The sequence below is a fragment of the Heteronotia binoei genome, chromosome 2, assembly GCF_032191835.1.
Source record: "Heteronotia binoei isolate CCM8104 ecotype False Entrance Well chromosome 2, APGP_CSIRO_Hbin_v1, whole genome shotgun sequence".
Taxonomy (NCBI): domain Eukaryota; kingdom Metazoa; phylum Chordata; class Lepidosauria; order Squamata; family Gekkonidae; genus Heteronotia; species Heteronotia binoei.
The window spans coordinates 63,465,872-63,492,158 of NC_083224.1; the positions used below are offsets into that span (position 1 = coordinate 63,465,872).

Genomic DNA, 26,287 nt, shown 5'->3' on the forward strand with positions numbered 1-26,287 from the left:
CTACATCAGGGGGATATAGCCTAATATGCAAAGGAGTTCCTGCTACAAAAAAAGCCCTGGTATTATCTACTCTGACTGGAAGCTTTCCAGAGTCTTTCACATGACCTACTACTTGATCCTCTTAAGATACTGGAGACTGAATTTGGGACCTTCTCCATACAAAGTGAATGCTCTGTTCCTAGAGCCATAGCCCTAACCCTGTAAAGCCCCTGCTACCAGTTGGGGACCTCTGAAAACAATATGCTTAGGGATCCCAGCCCCCTGGTCTAGGTAGGGGATCCCCTAAATTAGGGAGGGCTTCTCGGCCACTGGCCAGCTGGTTGGGGGATATCCCACCCCCAAATGAGGTTTTTTGGGCCACTTCCAATAACTAGAAGTGGACAGAAAAGCCAGAAGTGCTGCCCCTAAAGTAGCCACTTACACTTAAGTAGCACCTTTCACTCCTCTCTAGGGAAGCAAAAGGGGCCCCTCAAATTGCTGCAAGCCTTCAGCAACGCTGATTGCTGACAAGGCTTGAAGCAAGTTTAGGCTAACAGCCTAAATAGGCTGCAAGCCTTTTCAGCAATCAGTTTTGCTCCCCTCCCCATGATTAAAAGGGGGGGGGGTAAAAATGGCCATGAAATGACTGGCAGCCATTTGAGTGGTCCCTTTCACTTCCCCCTAGCAAAAGGGACCACTCAAATGGCTGCATCCACTTCCAGTTTTACTGGAATTTGGGTTTTAGCAGAAGTGGTCCAAACCATCATCTGGAGGTAGGACATCCCTGCCCACCCCTTGGAATGCCCTCCAAAGGCCCCTGCTAGGGCCTGGAAACCCTAAAAATGCTACTTGGCATGGAGCTGCAAGAAGAGGAAATCCAACAAAGCACTATTCTCTCATACCTGCATGACAGCCAGCTCCAATCACAGAGGTTGCTTCACTTACAGAAGGGTTTGGGCTGGGGGGATCTGGTCAGATTTCTTACTGCAGCTCCCATACTGCATGGCATACTGTTCTGAAAGCAGCCTTACAGTGGTTGTTGGCAAGTGGAGAGAGCATGAAATGAGGCAAGAATGTTTTACTTCAGCACACTCCCTACATTTGCAAAAGTTGAACCCAACCTGGGGTGGGTATTGGTTCAGAGGGCTTTCCCCCCCACTAACTAGCATCTTTGATTCTTTGGTGAATATTATTAAATTTAAAGTCCATCTGCTTTTGTTTCTGCCATTCTGTTTCTTCAAAACCCTGAAGGTCTAAGCAGAGACACATTTAATTCTGCCTGAATCCTTGCAGCTGCTCATATTCTTTCTGATTAGCTGCTTACACTACTGCATACACAGAAGTATTTTGCAGTGGCTGTTCCCAAGATAACAAGTATCAAACAATTCTCTCTGTGCCAGCTACTTTTTCACAAATGTTGTTAGTACCCCAGTGATATGCTCACTACCAAAAAGTCACCCAGAATAACCCACAGCTGGCATGCTAGCTAAAAGCTTGAACTGCTTCCAGTCTGAACAGCTATGGCTGTTCTATACTAAATGATTTATCCCAGGAAGAGAAGAGATAGGACAGAGGTGTGCTGAACTGAAGAAATAGGATAGAGGTGTGCTGAACTAAATTATCAATTGGTATTTCAAACCTATAACAGTAAATCTCAAGCAGTTTTTGAAAAATATAAAAAAATCTGAGATTAAGTTACCATTCAAGCTTGTAATTAATGAAGCTGCCATAACGGTATGGCAGACAGAACTTCTAGCATTTAACTCCATTTGAAGACACACATATGCTTTTTTATTTTAATCTTATTTCATTTTCTGACAATAAACCCAAGAATTGTCTGTGAATATGAAGGCACCTGAGAGTATAAATTCACAGCTTATTATAGACTTTTAATTTTAGATCCAGCAAGTGCAGTGTTCATTTTAAACAGGGATTCTCATGAAGCAAACTGTACTGAGGTAACAATGGCTTGGAAGTTATCCAGAAAATTGAGGACTGCTATTATAATTCTTATTAACATGAAGCGCATATTTAGTTATCCTCTACTATGTTCTATAAAAGTTGCCTATTTTCAGTTGAAGGACCAAACAGAATTTTTTCTTTCTTTAGATAAGAATTGTATTATGCACCATCAGGATTATACAGAGAATTTGGGTTAGTTATCTACAATAATCTCCTCTCAGGTAGTGTCCAAGTTCTGACTAGCCAGCAGTATAAAAATCAACTAGCGGAGTGGTTTCTTCATATTTCTAACATAGGGCACATAATCAACTCCACAGCATCAGAGGGCGACAGCTCCAGTTCCAATGGTTTCTATGGCAACTGTCTTTATTAAAAAAAGGAGGAAAATCTGAGTACTGACCTAGTACCTTAGCAAAAGCTCATTTCTACACATTTGTTCACTACTTCAAGGTGCAATGTCACAAGGTACCTAAAAACTATTTGTTTCTTAATGTCATTTAAAAGTATGGTCTTAGATAGACAAAACCAATAGTCAAATAGCTATTAATGTTTTGCAGTTTTGCTGTATTGCAAGGAGCAATGGGTTTGGGAAGAGATGGTTATGAAAAGGAAAGTCCTAAATCATTGACAGAGACAGCAAAAGACATGAATACAGTATAGTATCCAATCATATTCTAACAGCCAAGCTAGCAAATCTTTGGATACTTAAATCCAGTAACTGGGGCCATGAACGGGGAAGATATATATTTCTACAAACTTGAAAATGGACCCAGGTTTGCAGAAGAATGTGAAATCTTAAAAAAAAACATTGGGGAGTTTTTTTAACTAAAAAGGATAAAACCATAGCTTGGCAGCACCCTCTGGGTGACTTGGTATCTCGACTTGGATGACTCAACGAGGCCTGGCTGCTTGCCTATGTTCAACAGCAGCCACCCTATGCATACCAATGTGGTAGAGTGGTTAGAGCTTCCGAATAGGGTCTGAAGAACTGTTACCACCACTGCTACTGCAGGGGTGGGAAGAAGAAGCAGGTGGGCAGCTGAAAGCATTGCTGCTGCTGTGCTGGGGAGGAAGTAGGCGGGAGGCCAAGAGAGTGGTAGTGGCAGAAACAGAGAGTGATGGGGGGCAGAAAGAGAGAGGAAGTGACAGGAATCCTGGAGAAAAAGAGTATGAAAAGAGGTGGCAAGAGGGAGAGAGTGAGAGGGGAGGGGAGGAAGCAAAGGTGGGGGGGAATGGGATAACCACCCCACAAGTTTTTTGTGGGTCCCCATTTGGATTCTTCTAACAGTGACTGAGAAAATAGCAGGATTTACAAACAAGGGGTGGGGGGGAGGAGAGGATGGGATCTATAATCATAAGGAATCCTGAAACCTACATACCTAGTACATCAGCAAGGCCTTATAAAAAGCTCAGACAAGTCTAGTACTTCTTGATTTACTTTTTAAAATTTTATGAACAGATTTTTTAAAAAATCAACATTCTGTGGAATGTAGAGTAGAACTCACTACAAAAAAACTTGTAAAAAGAAAGGCATATCTGTTGATATGTAGGAAAATACAAATTAGGCAGTGTATTGCAGCCTGATAACTGGTTTTCAAATACCTTCTCACTGAACATGAACTGACTATGTCTTTCAGCTGTTTTGATTAATGAAGAGCCAAGGTGTGATAGACAGCCTCTAGCTCCATTCTACAGACATCCAAGCAAATTCCTGCCGGGGTGGGGAGATACTAAGCGGCATCAGCCAATGAGAGGATGTTGGGGGGGCAGTTAAGTGGAGGGAAAGTCTGTCATCATCTCAGATAGGACTTGGGGGAGCAAAAGAGGAACAAGAAAAAACTACCAGAAGATCATTTAGGACAGGCTTCACCTGGTGAAGACAAGAACTCAGATATCTACAGTATAGGTACATAGGGTCCAGGTGCTGATAAAGAAACAGGAATAGAGCAGGTATCCTGTCTTACCTTAGAGAAATAGTAGGTTTGGGACTTGTGAGGGACTGAGGAAAATATCCCAGGAGACAAGTTAACCCTATTTCATTAGGCTGAGATTCTTGGGTTTAAGGAGAAGTTACAAATGAAATCCTTCTTTCTCTTTTGCTGACAGAAATACTCTGTCAGTTCAGTAAAGCTGTGGGTGTGTGAAACTGTTAATGTTTAAAAGCATAGCTCTGCTATCCCTTACTGAAATAACTAATAATTCATTCCATTCCTTGTCCACTCAAACCACTAAACCTTCTAAAGAAGAGACAATAAACTTATCTTTTGTGTTCTGCAAAGAAGACAGCTTTTCATATTCACTTCATATAAGCAACAATACCTTTAGTTAGGACAAGTTTCAATTTATCTTAGGTTTTGAAAAATGTATACAGCCTGCTTTCATTGGGAATATTAGCATTCAAGTGCCCAGAAATGATCCAGACAAATCACGGATAAGTAGTGTGCAGAAAGTACAAATTGGTCAGTTACTCTGAAATGGTATCTGATACGTTCATAAAGGCAATACCCAACAGCAAGATTTTTTAAAAAATTAAACATTGCTACAATTTTCCACCTATACACCATGTCTATATCTGAGATTGTAGTGATGCCATTGAGTTTAGCTGGTTCAAAAGGGCATTAGATAAATTCATGGAGTTCTATCAGTAACTTTAAGCCATCCTTACTAAAGTTCCATATTCAAAGGCAGCAGCAGCCTCTGAATAGTAATGTGGGGGCAGGGCTAGATTAAACATGCTGAGACCCTAAACTGTGTTGAGTTCAAGAGGCCCCACAGCATTACCAAAAATGACAATTTAGTAATTTTCTGCATTGAATCTATTCCCACCCCCAATCTGAGGCCTGTAGCTTACTAAGCTTTTGCATAAACTTCTAACTTACTTAACTGCATAAACTTCTTACTTTCTAAACTTCTGCATAAATCCTGTACTGACTAGCAAGCACCAACATACAGAGGATTTGGCCTACATGCCCTGCTTGTAGGCCTTCTGGGAACATATGGTAAAATAGAGTGCTAGATGGCCCACTGGTCTGATCTAGCATGGCTTCTCTTATGTGCTATGATAGTACTGTCAGCACTGATACAAAATATAAATATATATATTATTTGAGGAAAGAAGTAGTCTTCCACACTTGAGCCTGAAAATACTACAAAGGAATAAAATAAAAGAAGAGAAGTATGTAAGTTGTCTGGTAAGGAATAACTGTAAACCTATGGCAGAGAACTCTAACTAGAAATTATAGCCTTATATGGTTTTCGTAATGACCGTAAAGAGACACTGAAATCAAGCAACCCACCTGGATAAGCAAGGCAGACAATCTTTATTTATTACTTACCACCAGGCGGTGGCTTGTTTTTTGAAGTAAGAATTACAAAGCCAAATCCTTCATTCTCCTTCCGTTGCAGTACAACATCATAGGCCTCTGGGAACTGTCTGGCTAGGTCTGCTCGATTTGGCCTGGGAGAGCCATTCTGGGAGGAGATGGGAACTTGGGATGAAGACTCTTCTGATTGTTTATCTACTAAAAATGTCATAGAAATATGTACAGGAAGAAATCAGGAAAATACTGCTCAATATGAAGATTTATTAACAAAATTAAACTTAATGGGTTGGAACCAAGGGGTTGAAGAGGTATTGGGAAATACCTGAACAATAATAATAATAATAATAATAATAATAATAATAATAATAATAATAATAATAATAATAATAATAATAATAATAATAATAATAATAATAATAATAATAATAATAATAATAATATTTTATTTTTATATCCCGCCCTCCCCGCCGGGGCGGGCTCAGGGCGGCTGACAGACATGGGAATCCCATGAATCATAAAACAACATAAACAATTTTAAATATCAGTTACAGTAAAAATTATTTAAAAGTTAAATATATAATAAAATAGGTGCTAAATGCTGTAGTCGTGATATCCACAAGATGACTAGTTGTCCATTCATCAAATTAGTCGGGTTCCATCTCAAAGGCCAGCTGAAAGAGACATGTTTTGCAAGCCCTGCGGAATTGGTTCAAGTCCCGCAGGGCTCGCACCATCTCCGGAAGGTCGTTCCACCAGCGAGGGGCTATCACCGAGAAGGCCTGCTCCCTAGTGGCCCTCAGCCTGGCTTCTCTTGGCCCAGGGATTGTCAGTAAGTTCTGTGAGCTGGATCTCAGTGCTCTCTGGGGCACATATGGGGAGAGGCGGTACTTTAGGTAGGCAGGTCCTCGGCCATATAGGGCTTTAAAGGTGATAACCAGCACCTTATAGCGAACACGGTAGACAACCGGCAGCCAATGTAGATCCCGCAGCCCAGGCCGTGCAGTTTCCCACCGTGGTAGTCCCTCCAGCAGCCTGGCCGCCACGTTCTGGACTACCTGAAGCCTCCGTGTTCGGTATAAGGGCAAGAGAACGATTTCAGCAGAATGAAACAAGGTATTTATATTTCAGTACAAAAGCAAAATGGTTAAGGAACACCCACAGGGGAGAATACTGTTGTAAGTTGTTGCTGGTCCTCATTGTAAAATAAAATGAGGTATTAAAAATATAATTAAAACAACAGATAGAAACTTGACAGTATGAACTTCCAAATTTCCTAGGTCCAGTTTCATTTGATGTCTTATTTCCATGTCTTATTTCCTAAGATGTGTCTAGAAAACCAGGGATCATGAGTGCAATTTTTAGAAGGTTGACTCTGAATCCTACTGAAATACACTCAGTGAGGCTTACTCACAGGAAAATGTTCTCTTTTCCTGTAGAGAAGCAGAGGAGATACAAGCAAAGAAAATCTGTGGCAAAGACAAGTCTCCCTCTTTTCCTATGAGCCAGTTTACTGTTTTTCATTAGAACGGACTTCTTTGTATCAGAAACTTAGACACTGGTCTCAGGTCACTGGGCCCTCTAAACAAAACTGCTGCTCTCAGGTTATCGTCTCTTTTTTGCATGTGCTTTCTCTACATGTAACTTAAACTGTTTTTTTTTCTTTACTTAAGAAATCTTACCATATCACCATTTCTACAAAGAACATGTTGTACTGTCAGGATAATCCAGGATAGCAATGTAGGCTGAGGTTCAAAGCCATAAACTGCTTTTGATGAATCTTTTCCTAGCCTTCAGGTACCATTCCACACACACTCACTCAATCTGACTGCATATGTTATACACTGACAGGCTGAAAACAATCACCAGGTATAATACAAACATAATATGTACAAACTGTCTGCAAGATAACAACTAGTTTGCAGCTTTAGCATATTTTGATTTTAAGAAGCACCTCCCCCCCCCCTGTACAGCAGACACCAAAAGCTGCCTATCTGCTCTCATAAGAACATAAGAGAAGCCATGTTGGATCAGGTCAATGGCCCATCCAGTCCAACACTCTGTGTCACACAGTGGCCAATACACACACACACACACACACACACACACTGATGAACCTCTGCTCCATATTTTTATCCAATTCCCTCTTGAAGCTGGCTATGCTTGTAACTCCCTCCACCTCCTGTGGCAGTGAATTCCACATGTTAATCACACTTTGGGTGAAGAAGTACTTCTTTCTATCCGTTTTAACCTGACTGCTCAGCAATTTCATTGAATGCCCATGAGTTCTTGTATTGTGAGAAAAGGAGAAAAGGACTTCTTTCTCTACTTTTTCCATCCCATGCATAATCCTGTAAACCTCTATCATGTCACCCTGCGGTTGACGTTTCTGCAAGCTAAAGAGCCCCAAGTGTTTTAACCTTTCTTCATAGGGAAAGTGTTCCAAACCTTTAATCATTCTAGTTGCCCTTTTCTGCACTTTTTCCAATGCTATAATATTCTCTTTGAGGTGCGGTGACCAGAACTGCACACAGTACTTCAAATGAGACCATACCATCGATTTATACAGGGGCATTATGATACTGGCTGATTTGTTTTCAATTCCCTTCCTAATAATTCCCAGCCCAGCGTTGGCCTTTTTTATTGCAATCGCACACTGTCTTGACATTTTCAGTGAGTTATCTACCACGACCCCAAGATCTCTTGGTCAGTCTCTGCCAGTTCACAACCCATCAACTTGTATTTGTAGCTGGGATTCTTGGCCCCAATGTGCATTGCTTTGCACTTGGCCACACTGAACCTCATCTGCCACGTTGACGCCCACTCACCCAGTCTCAACAGATTCCTTTGGAGTGCCTCACAATCCTCTCTGGTTCTCATCACCCTCAACAATTTAGTGTCATGTGCAAACTTGGCCACTTCACTGCTTACTCCCAACTGCTTCACTGCTTACTCCCAACTCCAAATCATTAATGAACAAGTTAAAGAGCATGGGACCCAGTACTGAGCCCTGTGGCACCCCAGTGCTTACCATCCTCCACTGCGAAGACTGCCCATTTATACTCACTCTCTGCTTCCTATTAATTAGCAAGTTTTTGATCCACAAGAGAACCTGTCCTTTTATTCCATGACTCTCGAGCTTACTAAGGAGCCTTTGATGCGGAATTTTATCAAAAGCTTTTTGGAAGTCAAGGTAAACAACATCTATTGGGTCCCCTTTGTCCACGTTTGTTCATCCCCTCAAAGAACTGTAACAGGTTAGTGAGGCAAGATCTTCCTTTACAGAACCTATGCTGAGTCTTCCTCAATAACTTGTGTTCATCCATGTGCCTACTCATTCTGTCCTTGATAATGGTTTCTAATAACTTTCCCGGTATTGAAGTCAGACTGACTGGCCTATAATTTCCCGGATCTCCTCTTTTCCCTTTTCTCATTGCTGCCTTTTACCACAGTAGATATCAAAAGATGAGGCGGTGGGAGAATGGGACTCCCTCAGAGGTGTCAAATAGGTCCAGGTTATCTTTAGGCAGGGATTTACATGCTTAGTCAAACCACCAAGAAAGGAGTTAATGGGGCTGGAGTGAGAGTTTTGAACATTACATTCACCCAAATCTATATTTAATCCATTAAACACTACTTCCTATTTGCAGAATAGTAAGGAGATACATTTAAAATGAGGTGTTTATTTGCAGCTCTGCAAGGATTCTTTTCATTTATCCTCCTACATTTTAGATCATCAAGGTGTTGACCAGAAAAAAGGCAGTGTTTCATTTGACATGTCAGAGTCAAGAATTCTATTCTTATTGTTATGGTCATAAACATCTCAGACAATTCATGCTGTTTTTGTGCCTTGCCCTGAAGAGCACCAGATGATGGTTATTTTTGAACTCCTGCGGCTATTTGCAATACTTTTTCTATACTTCCACTCTAATTAGGGAAAGGAAAAATTGCATTTACTGTAAGCTGCTGTGGGACTTGGCTGGGGCAGTCTTGGGTTAACCAGGTTGGAGCCAACCATAATAGATAGAAACACAGAGAGAAAATTATCATTAACGATAGTTGAATGATTGAATATGAATGATTGAATAAGAAAAATGATTGAATAAGAAAAAACGGGCTTTAGTTCATTTAAGATGTATCAGTCTTCAAAGCATTAGAGCACCTTGGTTCACTACTACAGATCAAATACAGCTACATTCAAATCAGTTTCCAAGTGTGAACAAAAATTGGAAATAGGGAAGACAGTCATTCCAATGAACAATCTACATTCACTAATGGTATCTGCAGGTCCTAGAGCTCTTCTGCCAAATGTGGCATCAGCAGAGAAGGTTATGAATTTCCAAATTGATATCAAGCCAATGACAGAACCCCTGTAGGTCATGCAGGTTACAGCACCCTGCAAAGTCTGTAATATCATGAGATGGAATTGTATTCCATGACTTATACATTCCAAATGCAATTGGATAGTCATTGGGTAGCTGTTGAAGCACAACTTCTCAAGCCTACGGAAGATTACCTAAAGCAGGGGTGGTCAACGGTAGCTCTCCAGATGTTTTTTGCCTACAACTCCCATCAGCCCCAGTCATTGGCCATGCTGGCTGGGGCTGATGGGAGCTGCAGGCAAAAAAAAATCTGGAGAGCTTCCGTTGGCCACCCCTGACTTAAAGGATATGAACACTGATTTCCTAGAGCCTTAGGTAACCAAATTCAGTTACCACAGCAGACCTGGACCCTGAGATTCCATCCAAATGCTCAAATTTTAGAAAGCAAAGGGATCCACAAAATGCGCAAGACATACAGAATCAGGTGCACCTGCACATTAACTGCTTAGGTTCATAGAGAAGAGGTAAAAAAAAGAGGCTATCCCTATGTCAGTTACTGGAGCAAACTCAACTATTTTGTCTTTCCGTCTCTTTATTAGTGATCCCTCCATTTTTTCAAAGGAAGTCCTTTTAATCTAGCCAGTTACAATGTCACAATGTCCTGCACTTCTTTGACTATAGAAATTCTGAGTGAAATGCATCTCAGATAATATCAGGCTACTTGGGTAAGACTATGCTCTTGGGTTTGTCACATGAATTTATTACTTAGTATCATGGATTAATGTTATATGAAGTAAATTGTTGTACTTTGCATCTATGAGGCGAGCACTGTATTAATAGACTGGTCCTTGATTGTTTGGATTGTCCCTTCTTTTTCTGTTATCAATATGATTGTTATGCCAATAAAGGTTGCTGTTGCTTGCTAATGTGATATGAAATGTTGGTACTTGGCTAGGAGCAGCAGCAAGGAAGTGTTGTTACCTCAGCCTCTTCCAAAATGGAGTATGTGCTACCAGATGCCATAGCAATCAGTTAAGCAAATAAGGAGACTGGGTTGTTGCAGCAGAGCAGCTGTCAGCTTCTTCCTGGGATCAATGAGGGGAGGATAAAAATCAAAAGCAACTATGCTGGGCATGGCTCACAGCTTTTACTGGAGTGAGTACTAGATATTTTCTTTGCTGTAGTGAGGAGGAGTGGGATATGTCAGCTGGATTACTCTTCTTTCCAGTGCCTCAAAGCTAAGGCACTATTTACACAACTCAAACTTCTAACTATGATGGGAACAGGGGGGTGGCGAATTAAACATCTAACATATTTTTGTTGTACGTGTTGGTTACAAGCTATGATGGAAACCCTGCTGCTTGCTAACCAGACAGAGCTGGTGTTAGGGCCAAGAGGAAGCTAATTGATGTTGTTTGCAAGAGGGTCCTGACTGGTGATCAGAATGAAGTAGTGTCCATGAACAAAAGACCACCACCCCTGCTTAGCAGCACCACTTCAGAATAAAGAATTTTTAAAACAACCTTTAAAATACTGTATATATTTCTTGAATGAGTTAAGTATTTGCTCTGTCTACATCTATAGATAATGTGAGACGACAAGGAGCAAAGTTAGAATCCAGTGGCACCTTTAAGACCAACAAAAGTTTAATGCTAGCTATAAGCTTTTAAAAGTACAAACTTCCTTAGTAACTTCTGCCAGACATTAATTCTTAAGCCCTGTGAGTTTCTAGGTGTGATTCTATCTTACATAACTTGCTTGTGGACACTGTGATATTGGCCCTTTTAAAAATACAATATATTGAAAGCTGTGGTACTACCATTAGAATGCAAAGCACTTAAAAGACATGAAGGAAGAATTTTGGACTAATTAATACAATAACAAGAAGCAATACCAAGCACAAGAATACAAATTTGTAGATATTCAACATACCACCAAAGAAGATCTTTCTGCGGACAGTCAGTAGCACCTGGCCATTTCGTGCAGCACTAGTCATTAAGTCCAAAACTTGCTTATGTGATTTCCCTTTGACAGGGATGCCATCAATACACACAAGCTCATCAGCAGCACGTAGTCTGCCATCTTTCTCTGCTGCTCCCAGTGGAATGATAGCTCCAATGTAGATCTAATAATAATAATAATAAAATTTTATTTATACCCCGCCCTCCCCGCCAAGGCAGGCTCAGGGCGGCTTACAGGCATGGCAAAGCCATTGAACAATAAAACAGTTATACAATTCAATAAAATTACCATTTACTATTAAATTTTTACATAATCTAAAACAATCTAAAAACAGTCTAAAATATCTCTATTCAGTGTTATCTCAGTTATTAATATTTGTGATGGCGTGATGTTTATTTCAAGCTCCATCTTGAAAGGCTAGCCGGAAGAGGGCGGTTTTGCACGCCCTACGGAATTGACTAAGGTCCCGTAGGGCCCGAACCTCTTCCGGCAGCTGGTTCCACCATCGGGGTGCTTTTATAGAGAAGGCCTGTTTTCTAGTTATTTTTAGTTTGGCCTCCTTTGGCCCAGGTACTTCTAGGAAATTTTGTGAGCTAGATCGTAGTGCTCTCTGGGGAACATATGGAGAGAGGCGGTCCCTAAGGTAGACAGGTCCTCAGCCATATACGGCTTTAAAGGTAATAACCAGCACCTTGCAACGAACTCGGTAAACAATTGGCAGCCAATGCAGCTCCCGCAGCCTAGCCTGCACATGTTCCCACGGGGTAGGCCCAATAGCAGTCTGGCTGCTGCGTTCTGCACTAGCTGCAGTTTCCGGGTTCGGCACAGGGGCAGCCCCATGTAGAGGGCATTACACTAGTCTAGCCTCGAGGTGACCGTTGCATGGATCACTGTTGCCAGGTCACTGTGCTCCAGGAAGGGAGCCAACTGCCTCGCCCGCCTAAGATGAAAGAAGGCGGATTTGGCAGTGGCTGCCACCTGGGCCTCCATTGTCAGGGAAGACTCCAGTAGCACTCCCAAGTTCCTGACCCTGCGCACTGGTACCAGTGACACACCATCAAAAGCAGGAAGGGAGATCCCTCCATCCGGAGCACCGCGCCCCAGGCACAGGACCTCCGTCTTCGCTGGATTCAATTTCAGCCCACTCGACCTGATCCAATCTGCTACGGCCTGCAGCGCCAGGTCCAAATTTATAGGAACATCGACAGCCCGGCCGCCCATAAATAGATAGAGCTGGGTGTCATCAGCGTACTGGTGGCACCCCAGCCCATACCTCCGGGCAATCTGGGCAAGGGGGCGCATGTAGATGTTAAATAACATCGGGGAGAGAACTGCTCCCTGAGGCACCCCACAATTAAGTAGGTGCCTCCGGGACAGCTCCCCCACAATTGCCACCCTTTCAAGTGAGATTTCAAAAAAATCAAGTGAGATTGTGGTGGTTAAGGGCAGCTTGGAACAAGATGGTTCTGTCATGGTACCAGGGTTTAGTTTATTTGACTTATATCCTGCCCTAGATCTAGCAACCAAGCAGACCAGTTTTAGTGTCAGAAACACAAATCTATCAGTATATTTGTGTAATAATGGAAGAAAATTCAGTCCAAAATCCCATTTCTATTTCTAACAATGTTTGAGAATGTATGAGAGATTGTGTGATATTATTGTTAACCTTGTCATTCTTGAAATACATACTTTTGTGTTACTATTTATGTCCGTAGCATTGTAAAACTGCCTTTGATTTAAAAAAAAAAATAAGCTGGTACAAAACACAGCTGTCTATCTTCTAAATGGTAAGGTCACTGTATGTTACTGTATGTAACATATGGAACAGAGGTCCATCAGTGGCTATTAGCCACAGTGTATTGATGGAACTCTCTTGTCTGGGGCAGCGATGCTCTGTTTTCTTGGTGCTGGCGGGGGGGGGGGGAAACAGTGGGAGGGCTTTTAGTGTCATGGCCCCACTGATAGACCTCCTGATGGTACATGGGTTTTTTGGCCACTGTGTGACACAGAGTGTTGGATTGGATGGGCCACTGGCCTGATCCAACATGGCTTCTTTCATATTCTTATGTATTCAAGGGCATAAATGGACTGATCCAGTATATCCGATACACTACCTTCATCTCTTCGTTCAAATTAAAATCTCCAGAATTTAATGGGATAACTCTTATGATAAACTTATGTACCATCAGAACTACAAGGATGTGCAAGAAGATATTCTCACTTGTTGCTCCTCAACTATACAATATCCTCCTTTTGTAAACATGACAAACCCTGAACCTACAACAATGCAAAACTTGTGTAAGGTATTTCTTTAAAAAAAAATCAAGTGAGATTGTGGTGGTTAAGGGCAGCTTGAAACAAGATGGTTCTGTCATGGTACCAGGGTTTAGTTTATTTGACTTATATCCTGCCCTCCCCGCTGAAGCAGGGTATTATGATTTTAATTTAGGTACCTATCTCAGCCTTTGATAAGAGACAAGGTACATCAGATGAAAAACAGGAGACATCACATCAACCTATGTAAAGTTTCATACACATCGTTATAGTAGCACACTTACGTTATCCCATGAAGCTCAAGAAAAGGACAAATATAAAAGGCAGAATGTCCTTTTATATTAAGTACTTTTTAAACACCCTGACTTGGATTGCCTAGGTCAGCCTGATCTCATCTCAGAAGCTAAGCAGGGTCAGCCCTGGTTAGTATTTGGATGGGAGACTACCAAGGAAGTCCAAGGTCATGACAATGAGTTAGGCAACGGCAAACCAGCTCAGAGTGCCTTGAAAACTCTATAACATCACTGTAAGTCAGCTGCAACCTGACAGCACTTTCCACTACCATTCTTATAACTACTTGGTCTAGTTTCAAAGTTTTCTTAACAATTTTTGCCCAACTGCATCACAAAGGTAGGACCACTAAGTATCCTGATAGAATGTCTCAGCCACAATTGTATTATAATCTACCACACTGCCCAGACTACTGGGGGGGGGAGGGTAATTCCCCTACATTGCTCAACAGCCTTCTTATGACACCTGGATTTACAAAACTTATCTGCCATGCAATAACAAGAAACAAGTGGCAGATGAATGCAATACAAACCCCATAGCACACATGCAAGCTTTTACAAGCTTTCAGATATATAACCCTAGATATCAAACACAATCTCTTAGTAAATGAAGTAATTAACCCAAATCTTAGCATCTGACCCTTTTACTAAGAGCTGAACTCTGTTAGATCTAATAAGCTTAAAAGATAATGAAGAATGGTGCTTAAGTGAGGACATTCTCCAATGAGTAAAGACAAAATTAAACTAAAACTTAGAAATATAGTCAGAAAATGTTATATTCATTATTTTAAAAAAATTACAAATGACCTTTATGTAAATGGCCCATGGCAATTTACAAAAGTACGCTTACATTTATAAGAACATATGAAGCTGCCTTATACTGAACCAGACCCTCGGTCCATCAAAGCCAGTATTGTCTACTCAGACTGGCAGCGGCTCTCCAGGATCTCAAGCTGAGGTTTTTCATGCCTATTGCCTGAAACCTTTTTAGTTGGGAGAAGTCGGGGATTGAACCTGGGACCTTCTGCTTCCCAAGCAGATGCTCTACCACTGTGTCACTGTCCCTCCCTCAAATGTACTCACAACAGTTAATGTACTCACAAAAGTTAATGCCACAAACCCATATCAACCAAGATGATACATCAAGATAAAACAGTCCATACCTAAATGAACAGCCCACACAAACAAAACTATTTATTAAAATCATTTTTATGCTGCCTTTCTACCCAATCAGGGTTTCTAAGGTGGACAATAAAATCAACATGATTAATGAGCAGAAAGCCCTTTGAAAATTGTCTTCTGAATGTAAATATGGAGATTTCATCTGCATTGGTAACCAGCGTTGGCCTGTAGGTGTGTGGCGCCCTAGGCAGGTGCCCCCCCACAGCCCCCTCATGGCGCTGAATTGCAGCGATGCACGCTCCATCCCATTCCCCCAGGTGCCACGTAGAGATGCCCTCCCACCCCCTCCTCCTCTCTTCCCTTCCCGTCGCTGCCCTCCCACGCGATCACAGTACTGCGCTGGGGCCCTGCCAGCCCTGACATGGCGTGCATTGGGCAGGCAGCGATGGGAAGGGAAGGGAGGAGGGGGCGGGTGGGCATCTCGGCGCGGCACCTGGGGATGGGTGGGATGGCGCATGCATCGGGCAGTGACAGGAACGAGGCGGGGGATGCCTCAGCATGGCATCCGGGGGGGACGGAGCATGCATCGGGTGGCAACAGGATGGGATGGGGGGCAGGGGGTGCCTCGGTGCGACATGGGGGGTGGGAGAGGTGCAGCTCGGGAAAGGATGGGCGGCTGCGGGCACGCGAGCAGAGGAGGCAAACTAGGTGCTTGCCTGGGGCACCGGGAGGGGGGAGCCCAATTTGGCGCACCCACCCTCCCAGCGCCCTAAGCAACTGCCTAGTTTGCCTAATGGGTGAGTCGGCCCTGTTGGTAACACATTCTAAAATGTTGCGAACATGCCCCAACCCCACACTGTCTTTGCACTACAGAAATAGCGATCAGGAACAAGATGAAAAAAATGTAATATTCTAGCTATATGGTATGAATACTATCAGGCCTCAGATTCAGTGGGAGCTCACAGGAGCACAGGTCCTGAACCTTTCTGAGAGTTCTACCTCCTTGTCCATTGAATAGTATGTGCAGCTGCATAACAATCCCTGGATGAGCTCCACCACCTATTTTTCTACGAAATGACCCCTGAATACTATGCAACTGAGACACTGACAGCAATACAAACTGGTTAGCTCGTATATATAAAGTAAGATAGTATAAAGAAAATATAAGGTTTAACACAGCACAAACATGCAGCAACCAACAGGTAATTTTACTCACAGACTGATCTGGTCCATCTCCTCCAAGAACTCGAAAGCCAAAACCAGACTCCTGCTTTCTCAGGAAAACATCCAAATCCTTTGTGTTTGGAGCTAATTAAGATAAGATGGGAAGCACTGTGTTTACACAAGCAGATAAGATGGGAAGCACTGTGTTTACACAAGCAGCTACACTTTTCCATTTAAAATCAAAATTCTTCTTCAGAAAAGGAAAAAAGACAGATACTTTCAAGCAATAATACCAGTAGGGGCAAATTATTAACATTTGTAGTGAGAAATGCTGACTGATTTCTGAAAAGGTCTGAATCCTAAGAGACAGAAAAATAACTTGCAGACTTGTGTCACTCAGTTGTTTGTATGCAATCTCTCCTTTCATTTTGTCAAGTTTATATATGTTAAATTATTGGGTGCATTCACACTACACTAAATAATGCATTTTGCAACTGGATTTTTGGTGTTCTTACATAGTAAAAATCCAGTTGCAAAATGCATTGTTTAGTGTAGTGTGAACTCACCCATTTTTCACAATATTTTTAAAACCTTTTGAAGTTACATTTTATCAAATGATAACTAGATGTGCCAGGGTTCAAGTCAAGTCAATACGGTCAGGGACTCGTCCAGAAAGGAAGTAAATAAATAACAAGTGACATTAGAAAAAAAAAACCAAGGTATACAACTGAGCTGGGTACAATATAAAATTACACATAAAAAAATCAGTTTCAATTTCTAATTATAAAACAAGGTAAATTAAAATATTTCATAAAGATTTAAATGTTTTTATCATTTAGTTGTTTACGGAGTCTTATGGCTTGTATAGCAAATGTGCCAGGGCTGGTTCCAGGTATAAGTGTGGGGGAGTTCAGAAAAAAGTGGAGTGGAAATGTGAAAGCCAAGGGGGAAAAAACCCTTCTTTTGAAATTTAAAAAATGTGCTAAGATAGCATAAGGTCCAGCAGTTTGCAGTTTTCTCTAACTTTAGTACTGAGTGTATTTATAAATTTGCTTGTAGAAATCTAAAGCTTCCATAAATTCCATAATTACACCAATTAATACAATTTTAGTACAACATATATTTCAGTTTCCCTCCAAATCTACATTCCCAGCTCCCAAAAAGATATTAAAACCCAATTTTTAAAAAATTGCCTCAAACCTTCTGGAAATTTTACACCTCCAGCTGTTTCTCAATAACTCTTTTTCAATGAGGCACAATGCAAATCAATATCATTCCAAAATGGACAGCAGAGTCTCAAGCACTAATTTTCAGAGAAAAAGAGTTATTGAGAAATGGCTTCATGGGTTGACAGTGCCCATCTTCAGAGGCTAAGAAAATGATCCATGCCATCATCATAATATTGGACTGTAGGTTGGTTTACAAGCACTTTATTCAAGCATATATAGGATCAGCACAAGGATTTTCTGCTTGCTCTTTGTAGAAGTAGAGAAGACATTTGCACTTGCACTTTAAGAGACTGTTAAAAAACTTACATTTTGGACTGTGGAACTGATGTGAATAATAAATGGTTTGCAGAATTGTAAAAACGATTCTTGAATAATTATATGTTGGAAAAATAATAACTGAGAACTGTAAATGGTGACATTGTATTAGTTAATTTATTCACTGCTGGCTGGCTGGCTGGCTGTAAATCTCCTGAGATTACAATTGATCTCCAGGCAACAAGTTTCCTGGGAGACAATGGCCACTTGGGAAGGTGGACTGTATGGCATTATACCCATACTGAAGTCCCTCCCTACTCTAAACCCCACCCTCCCCATACTCCACCCACAAAATCTCCAGGAATTTCTCAACCTGGTGCTGGCAACCCTAATGCTGCGAACATGCATAAGCTTAAATAAAAATTATGGTTTTGTTTACTGCAATCTATTGGATTTAAGAATGTTTACATTCAGGTGATTCCACACTTTCCTGACTGTGCAATTTCACCATATAGTAACCCAAGTAACTACAGTCAGTGTTCCCCAAACTCAATCACCAGGTCCCCAATAGTGATTAACCTTTTAGTCCTGGTGGCTGCCTTTTAAGGCAAAGGGATTTGCTTCACTGTACCTTTAAGAGCATAGTAACTTTTGCCCTGTAGCCTATTTTATTTTCATTTTCAGCCCAACTTTGTTCTGAGCCTCAAAGCACTCCAGCTGTCTTCAGGTTCCCCTTTCTATACTGATATATTTTCAGTTAAAGACAGAGGAAAGAAAAGGCACAGTACAGGACTTTTGCGTCTGCTTTTATTCTCTTCAGCTAGCAAAACCGAAGAGGTTTTGAAAAAGAACTGAAATTTGCTACTTATTTCTACAAAAAAACCCCACTGGATAGGTAGTTTCAGCCTGATCATGTGCATATTTACTCTGAAACAGAGTAAATATGAACTGGGTTACTTTTCAAGTAACTATGCATATAGTTTCACCTTTGAACATGAACCAGAACATGGGTCCATCCAGCCCAGCATCATTTACTCTGAACAGGAGTGGGCCTCCTTATTTTGGATAGGAATTTAACCTAAACATTGTACTGACAATTTTAACAACAAACACATAGTGCTTATTCATAAGCCTAAGTGCTATCCAGAAAATTTTAAAAAGCAAGCACTGAAGACACTTTTAGGTTTAAATAATTTGTTTTCTGTTTATTAAAACAGGTGTCGTAAGATCTGATTATTCTAGTAATTATTATTATGGGAAATATTATGGAGACCCTGAAATCTACAACCATCTAATAAAAAATAAAAGTCAGCTACCAATCCCCAAGCAATAAATAATAATTTATGGATACATGCCTCCAACAAAGTGCAGGCTCCCATATGGATAGCCAAATCCACACAGTGGAGCAGCCACAACTGTGATGCATGGTTCTGCAAAACAAGCTGATATTGTAAAGAACAAAAATAACTTTGGGCAAGTTCTCTGGTGAGGGGGCAAATAAATCTTCCACATAAAGGAATAACTGAGGTAGAACCCACACCCAATCTTATCTGTAAAAACTAAACATTTGGACTCCAAACAGCATTTTTGGGTTGCCATAGTGGTGGGAGGGAGGGGTGGCAATTGGAATAAGGAAGTGGCAGTCAACAGGAGATGGCAGGGCAGAGGAGGCAGGCTGGAGCTGCTGGATTCCTCATCCCCCTTCACATCACTGCAGGTTTTCTTCCGTTTTATTAGTCATCATTTCGTACACAGAGACCTTAACACAACTGAAGGGGAAAGTGTTAGGACTGAAATCGTTATTGCACAAAAACCTAAGGCTTCAAGTCTACTACTCTTCCCATCTCATGGAAAAATCAATATAACCAAATCAATGAATTTGCTAAAAATCTCTAACTGCATTGCTCATCACAGATGGTAAAAATCTGAGGCCTGGCTTGAGGGCTATAACTTTAAATAACACAGTTAAACTTGCAGTATTGAACCATGTGGGGCACAGCAATCCTAACTGCAGAATAAAAAGGTAAAGGTAAGCACCAGTCATTTTTGACTCTTGTTTTCACAACGTTTTCACGACAGACTTTTTATGGGGTGGTTTGCCATTGCCTTCCCCAGTCATCTACACTTTCCTCCCAGCAAGGTGGGTACTCATTTTACCGACCTCGGAAGGATGGAAAGCTGAATCAACCTGGAGCCGGCTACCTGAACCAGCTTCCGCCAGAATCGAACTCAGGTCGTGAGCAGAGGGCTCCGACTGCACTACTGCAGTTTTACCACTCTGCACCACAGGGCTCTCTATCTGCAGAATAAACACATGCAAATACAGCTAGAAATATTACAAGTTCAACTGTTCCTGTTAGTAAAAAGTCGGCTTTCTGACAAAACCACAGCTCAGTTGTACTAGTTACAGAGTACTAAGAAAAGACAGGTTGCTTACCTGTAACTGTAGATCTTCGAGTGGTCATCTGTGCATTCACACTCATGGGATAGAGCGTCTGCGCCGATCCCCGAATCAGCACCTAAAAAGCCTGGGGTTTTTTCGCGCTCAGCACCAGTGGGCATGCACAGGCGTCCCAGTACGCATGCTCACCGGCGCCAGCGCAAGGATCCCACCAGTTCCTTCCTGACCGCTGGAAGACCCAACTGGAGGGAGACCGTCAGCAGTGGGGAAGGAGGGAGGGTAGTGTGAATGCACAGATGACCACTCAAAGATCTACAGTTACAGGTAAGCAACCTGTCTATCTTCTTTGTGGTCTCTGTGCTTCACACTCATGGGAGATTAGCAAGCAAGACATACCTGGAGGCGGGAAGACGGTCAACCGGAAGAAACAGCTTGCAGCACCGCAGTTCCCAAATGAGTCCTCTGTTGAGCATGCACGTCCAGCGCGTAGTGCTTCATAAAGGCATGCAGAGAGGACCAGGTGGCAGCCTTGCAAACATCCGTCAGGGACACGCCTTTCAGGAACGCCACTGACATCACCATCGCCCTTGTAGAGTGGCCGCGAACAGGCCCAGGTTACGGCTTCTTAGCCAACAAATAACACAGTGAGCCATTTTGACAGTCTCTGAGACGAAATCCTGGAACCTAACTTAGGGGCAGCATATGAAACAAAAAGCTGCTTGTCCTTGCGAAAACTCTTAAATAAAACGACTTAAATAAAACAATAAAGCACGCTTTACATCTAAAGCATGCAACCTACATTCCTCATCCGAGGAAGGCGTAGGATGAAAAGTGGGCAACCAAACTTCTAGGTTGAAGAGGATCTGAGAAACCACCTTGGGGAGAAAAGAAATATCAGGCGCTAACGAAACTTCAGCTTCCTGAAAAACAAGTTACGGGTAGTCACAACGCATCGCCGTGAGCTCCCCCACACGACATGCTGATGTGATGGCTACCAAAAACGCAGTCTTCCATGAGAGAAGCTGTAACGAACACGTGGTCATCGGCTCAAAGGGATGACGAGTCAGTCTGTCCTACACCAAAGTCAAATCCCACAACTGTGGGGGCGATCTGGATGGGGGACAAAGCCTAAGCAGACCCTTCAAAAACCTCTTAGAATGAGGGTGTGCAAAACCAGAATGTCCCTCCACTGGTTCATGGAACGCAGATATTGCTGCCAAATAAACCTTGATGGAGGAAAAAACAAGGCAAGCATCCACCAGGGATAACAAAAACTCAAAAATTACTGACATTCCCACCCTTTGGGGTGAAACTGAAGGATCAACGAAGAACTGAAGGAACTTCCGCCACTTTCTATCATAGGAAGCGTGGGTGGAAAGATTCCTGCTATTCAGAAAGACGTGCTGGACTCTCCTAGAAAACCCACAGGGTCGATAAACCACGCCGTCAGCTTCAGGTGGGGCACGTTGTGATGGAGTACATGACCTCCCTGAGCTGACAGAAGGTCCGGTTCTGCCGGAACTGGTAGAAGACCCCCCTCACCAATTGGAGCAGGATCGGGAACCAGTTCTGGCGAGGCCACCAAGGAGTCACCAGGATGCAGCATGGTCTCTCTCTTGCGATTTTGTTGACCACCTTCGTCAACAAAGGCAGAGGCGGAAACAGAGGAACCGACCTTCCCACGGGAACAGCAGACCATCTCCCAACGACTCTGGATCCGCACCCCCTCTGGAACAAAACAGAGGACACTTCCTGTTCTCGGCTATGGCAAAGACATCCACCTGAGGATAACCCCAAAGCTGAAAGACAGGTTGGAGGAAGCGCCACTGCAGTTCCCACTCATGTGGGGAAGCTGCGCCTCTGCTGAGAGAGTCTGCATGCAAGTTGAGGACCCCAAGAAGGTATGCAGCCTTCACGAAGATGTCATAGTCCAGGCACTCCGACCACAGGTCCAGTGCCAGTGCACAGAGCCGTCGAGAGACTGTCCCCCCCGCCTGTTGATGTAGCACAGGGCAGTGGTATTGTCCGTTAGCAGAGCAACAACCTTCCCCACCACCAGGGGGCGGAAAGAGCGGAGAGCAAAATGAACTGCCAGCAGTTCTAAATAATTTATGTGGCAGTGAGTCAATTTCAGAGGCCAAGGGCCCCCCACACACAAACCGTCCATGTGGGCCCCCCACCCCCACAAAGATGCATCTGTTGTGATAGTCACAGAAGGTGCAGGGAGATGAAATGGAGCTCCCTGACAGATGTTGCTCCTTGACTTCCACCATTGCAGAGTTTGAAGAGTCACAGGTGGAATGACAAACCGCTTTCGAGGCGAGTCTCTCAATGGTCAAAACTGATGAAGAAACCAGAGTTGCAGGCCTCTCATCCTCAGCTTCGCAAAAAGTAGCAGCTTGTCGTCGCCGCCATCAGCCCCAGCATCCACTGCAGCTGCTGCGCCCCACTTTCGACTTTGCAAGAGTTGCACAAGGTTGATAATGTCCACCGCTCTCTGCTGAGGCAGGAACGCACAATGCAGGTTTGTATCCAGCAAAGCCCCTATGAACTGAACTGTCCTCGATGGAGTAAGGTGTGATTTCTCCAAATTGACCTGCAGACCCAAGGTGTCGAGAAGACAAAGAGTGATGGCAATGTGGGATGACAAACTCTCTTTCGACTCCGCCACAAGGAGCCAGTCGTCAATGTATGGAAAGACAACTATCCCTTGAAACCGGAGATGGGCAGCCACAACTCTCATCATCTTCGTGAACACCTGAGGTGCAGTGGACAGGCCGAATGGAAGGGCTTTGAACTGGAAGTGTTGAGAACCTACTGCAAACCAAAGGAAATGTCTGAACGCAGGATGGATGCTGATGTGGAAGTAAGCATCTTTGAGGTCCAGCGTTGCCATCCAGTCCCCTTGGTTGATGAGGGGCAGGATTGTTTGCAGAGTGGACATTCTGAACTGCTGGTACAGAATAAACTTGTTGAGATTCCAAAGGTCCATGATTGGTCTCAAACCCCCATCCCGTTTGGGAACCAGGAAGTAGCAAGAGTAGAAGCCTCCTGTCCTGGCCTCCATCGGGACCCGTTCTATGGCTTGTTTCTGTAGGAGGTTGCTCACCTCCGCCAGCAGAGGTGGGGAAGGGGGTGTGGTGATTACCACGGATTGGGTCAGAATCTGAGCGAAATCTATTCTGTAGCCTTCCGCTAGGATGGAAAGCACCCACCTGTCTGTTGAGATAGACTCCCAGGCCGGTAGGAAAGGGCGGAGGCGGATGGATGAAGAGAGGGTGGGGATGGTGACACGTGCTACGGGAAAGTCAAATGCCCTGCTTTTGGGGGTGAGTGCCCTTGGACTTGCTGGTGGTCTGAGAAGCATATCGGTTCCTATTGTTTCAACTGTATGAGGACCTGCTCTCCGGATGAGCAGAGCGAGGTCGCCACTGTTGTTCTGGGGAGAACTTCTGGTAAGGTTTCTTAACCCAGGGCTTGTACCACTGTTTCGATTTGGGAACTCTGGAGGGAGCCTGGACACCCAGGTTCCTGGAGGTCTTCATGCTCTTATCAATTTCTTGCAGAGCAGTGTTAGTAGTAGTGCTGAAGAGGCCTTCTCCCTCAAAAGGCAGATCATCCACGAAGGCCCTGGTGTCTTGCTGGAGGGCTGTTGACCTCAGCCAGGAGTGGCGTCGAAGGCAGACAGCCGACGTAATTGTTTTCGCGGAGACGTCCACCATGTGCTTTGCTGCAGCCAATTGTTGCTTGGCTACAGCAATGCCCTCCTTCTGCAGCTTCTTCGCCACCGCTCTTTTCTCCTCACTCAGGGAGGACAGGAGAGGGGTGAGTTGATCCCATGCTGAGTATTGGTATCTAGCCATGCATGCGGCATAGATACCTTTACTCCCAGAGCCTCTGCAGAGTAAAATTTCCTCCTCACATTATCCAACTTTTTCTCTTCCTTATCTGGTGGGGAAGAATGAATCTTGTGAGCCTTTGAGGATGATGACACAACCACAGAATTTGGCTTCGGATGTGAGAAGAGGAATTCTGCCCCAGCCTCTTGGACACGGTACATGTGGTCCAATCTCCTCGATGACACCGGAGTGGAGGCAGGCTTCGCCCAGGGCTCCTTCACTGCCTGAAGGATCACCTTAGTCACAGGTAATGCAACCATCGTAGACGTGTCCCATTGCATAATGTCAAAGATCTTATCATCCACGACGGGTTGCGGCTGTGTCACAGGGAGGGAAAGAGAGGTCGCCATCCTCTTCACCAGGTCCCCATATGACTTCAGATCCTCTGATGGTGAGATGGGAAGATCCTCAGCCGTATGTGACACTGGCAAAGGCTCTAGGGCCCTGTCCAGATCGTCGGTACCGACCTCGGAGTCCGACAATGAAGACTCTCTTTGTAATGAATGTTCTGAGAATATCGGTGTTGACTCTCTGATGGGCGATCGAATCGCTACCGACGAGCATGAATGGACCTCCTCCACCACTACAGCGCGCCTCTCAGGCGGGATGGAGATTGATGCCGAAGGGCGGCATCTGGAATGCTGGGAGAGTCTCGACATCTGGGATGCCTCAGATTGCCGGTCCCACTCTGCAAAGTCCCAGGGAGGGTACCATTGGTATGGCGGATAGGGGTACAAATATGAAGGTCAGTGGCACTGATCCCAAGGTGGTGGTGGTGGGAAGCGACGAACTGCTGTCAATGGTTCCAATTCCCTTCGATCCCTCGCCTGGTCCATCGGCTCCAACAGCTCTATCAGTGCCGACCCCTTGACTTCTGAAACTGAGTCACTCTCACTGCGCCGCCTCGATCTGGAGGAATGGGATCGCTGGATGAGATTAATCTCATGCTCCGATGCCGAGAGATGGAGTTGCTGTGAAGCGCTGCCTCTCGACACCGAAGGGCTGTGATGTGGGGATGCCAAGATCTTTCTCGGTGGAGCAGCCATCGATGCTGAAGTGTCATGAGAGGGCGAAGGAGTGCGGGATGATCTCTTCTTCCGCTTCTCCTAAGACTTCGCCTTCTTCGGCACGGATGAATCATCCCGATGCTTTTTTGCTGGGGTGTCCACCGATCCTTCAGAGGGACGCTTTGTGGAACGCCCGCACTCAACAGGCATCTCGGTCCTGACTGGCGATGTATCAGCTGATGCACCTGTGGGGGCCGTGGTCTCTCCCATCGGTACCGACGGGTCCGATGCCATCTTCTGAGGCCAAAGTGCTGATTCGAACAATGCAACCGAAAGCCTCGCTGCTCGATTCTTGCGCGTTTGCTTGGAGAAGCTCAAACAATGCGAACAAGAATCCACACGATGCCCCTCGCCCAAGCAGAGGAGAGAGGGAATGGCCATCAGGGGAGACAATCTTCTTCCCGCAGGATGAGCACCTCTTAAAAAAACCCCGTCTTTCCATAGACGCAAGGAAAAAACCCGCTCAAGAAAGCCTCTGAGGGGAAAAACAGGGGGGGGGGGAAACTAAGCCCTGAAGGGCAATTCCAACAACAAATCTTTTTTTTTTTACTAACTAACTAACAACTAACTACTAACTAAGAAAACAACAAACGGGCTATATACAATAGGTAGAAGCAATCCAAAATTACTTTACCGACTGGGGACATGAAAGGAGATCCTCTCAGCGCAGCGGTCAGAAAGGAACTGGTGGGATCCTCGCACTGGCACTGGTGAGCATGCGTACTGGGACGCCTGCGCATGCCCACTGGTGCCGAGCGCGAAAAAATCCTGGACTTTTTAGGTACCGATTTGGGGATCGGCGCAGGTGCTCTATCCCATGAGTGTGAAGCACAGAGACCACAAAGAAGATCTATCTGTTCAAGCATTACAGAAATTAAGATAAAACTCCAATATGCTGCAAATTGCAAGCTAATTCAAAGAACTGAATATTGGCTAACAATAAAGATGATATTTTCCTCTAGGATTGTACCTCAGGAAGGAAGGCCTTAGGATTCTGTGCTTCCTTGCCCATGGTAAGAAGAGCAACAGTTAATATAAAAC

General features: G+C 43.8%; 1 protein-coding gene across 1 annotated transcript in view; it reads right to left on the bottom strand.

The window, feature by feature from the left end:
* The window catches only part of MAGI3 (membrane associated guanylate kinase, WW and PDZ domain containing 3), a 267,634-nt gene that overhangs the window by 49,651 nt on the left and 191,696 nt on the right, over nucleotides 1-26,287 (bottom strand). The window contains exons 13-15 of the mRNA XM_060231211.1: nucleotides 16,448-16,539; nucleotides 11,516-11,708; nucleotides 5,277-5,462 (exon numbers count right to left, since the gene is read on the bottom strand). Coding sequence (XP_060087194.1) covers nucleotides 5,277-5,462; nucleotides 11,516-11,708; nucleotides 16,448-16,539 — 471 coding nt within the window. The remainder of the gene's footprint in view (nucleotides 1-5,276; nucleotides 5,463-11,515; nucleotides 11,709-16,447; nucleotides 16,540-26,287) is intronic.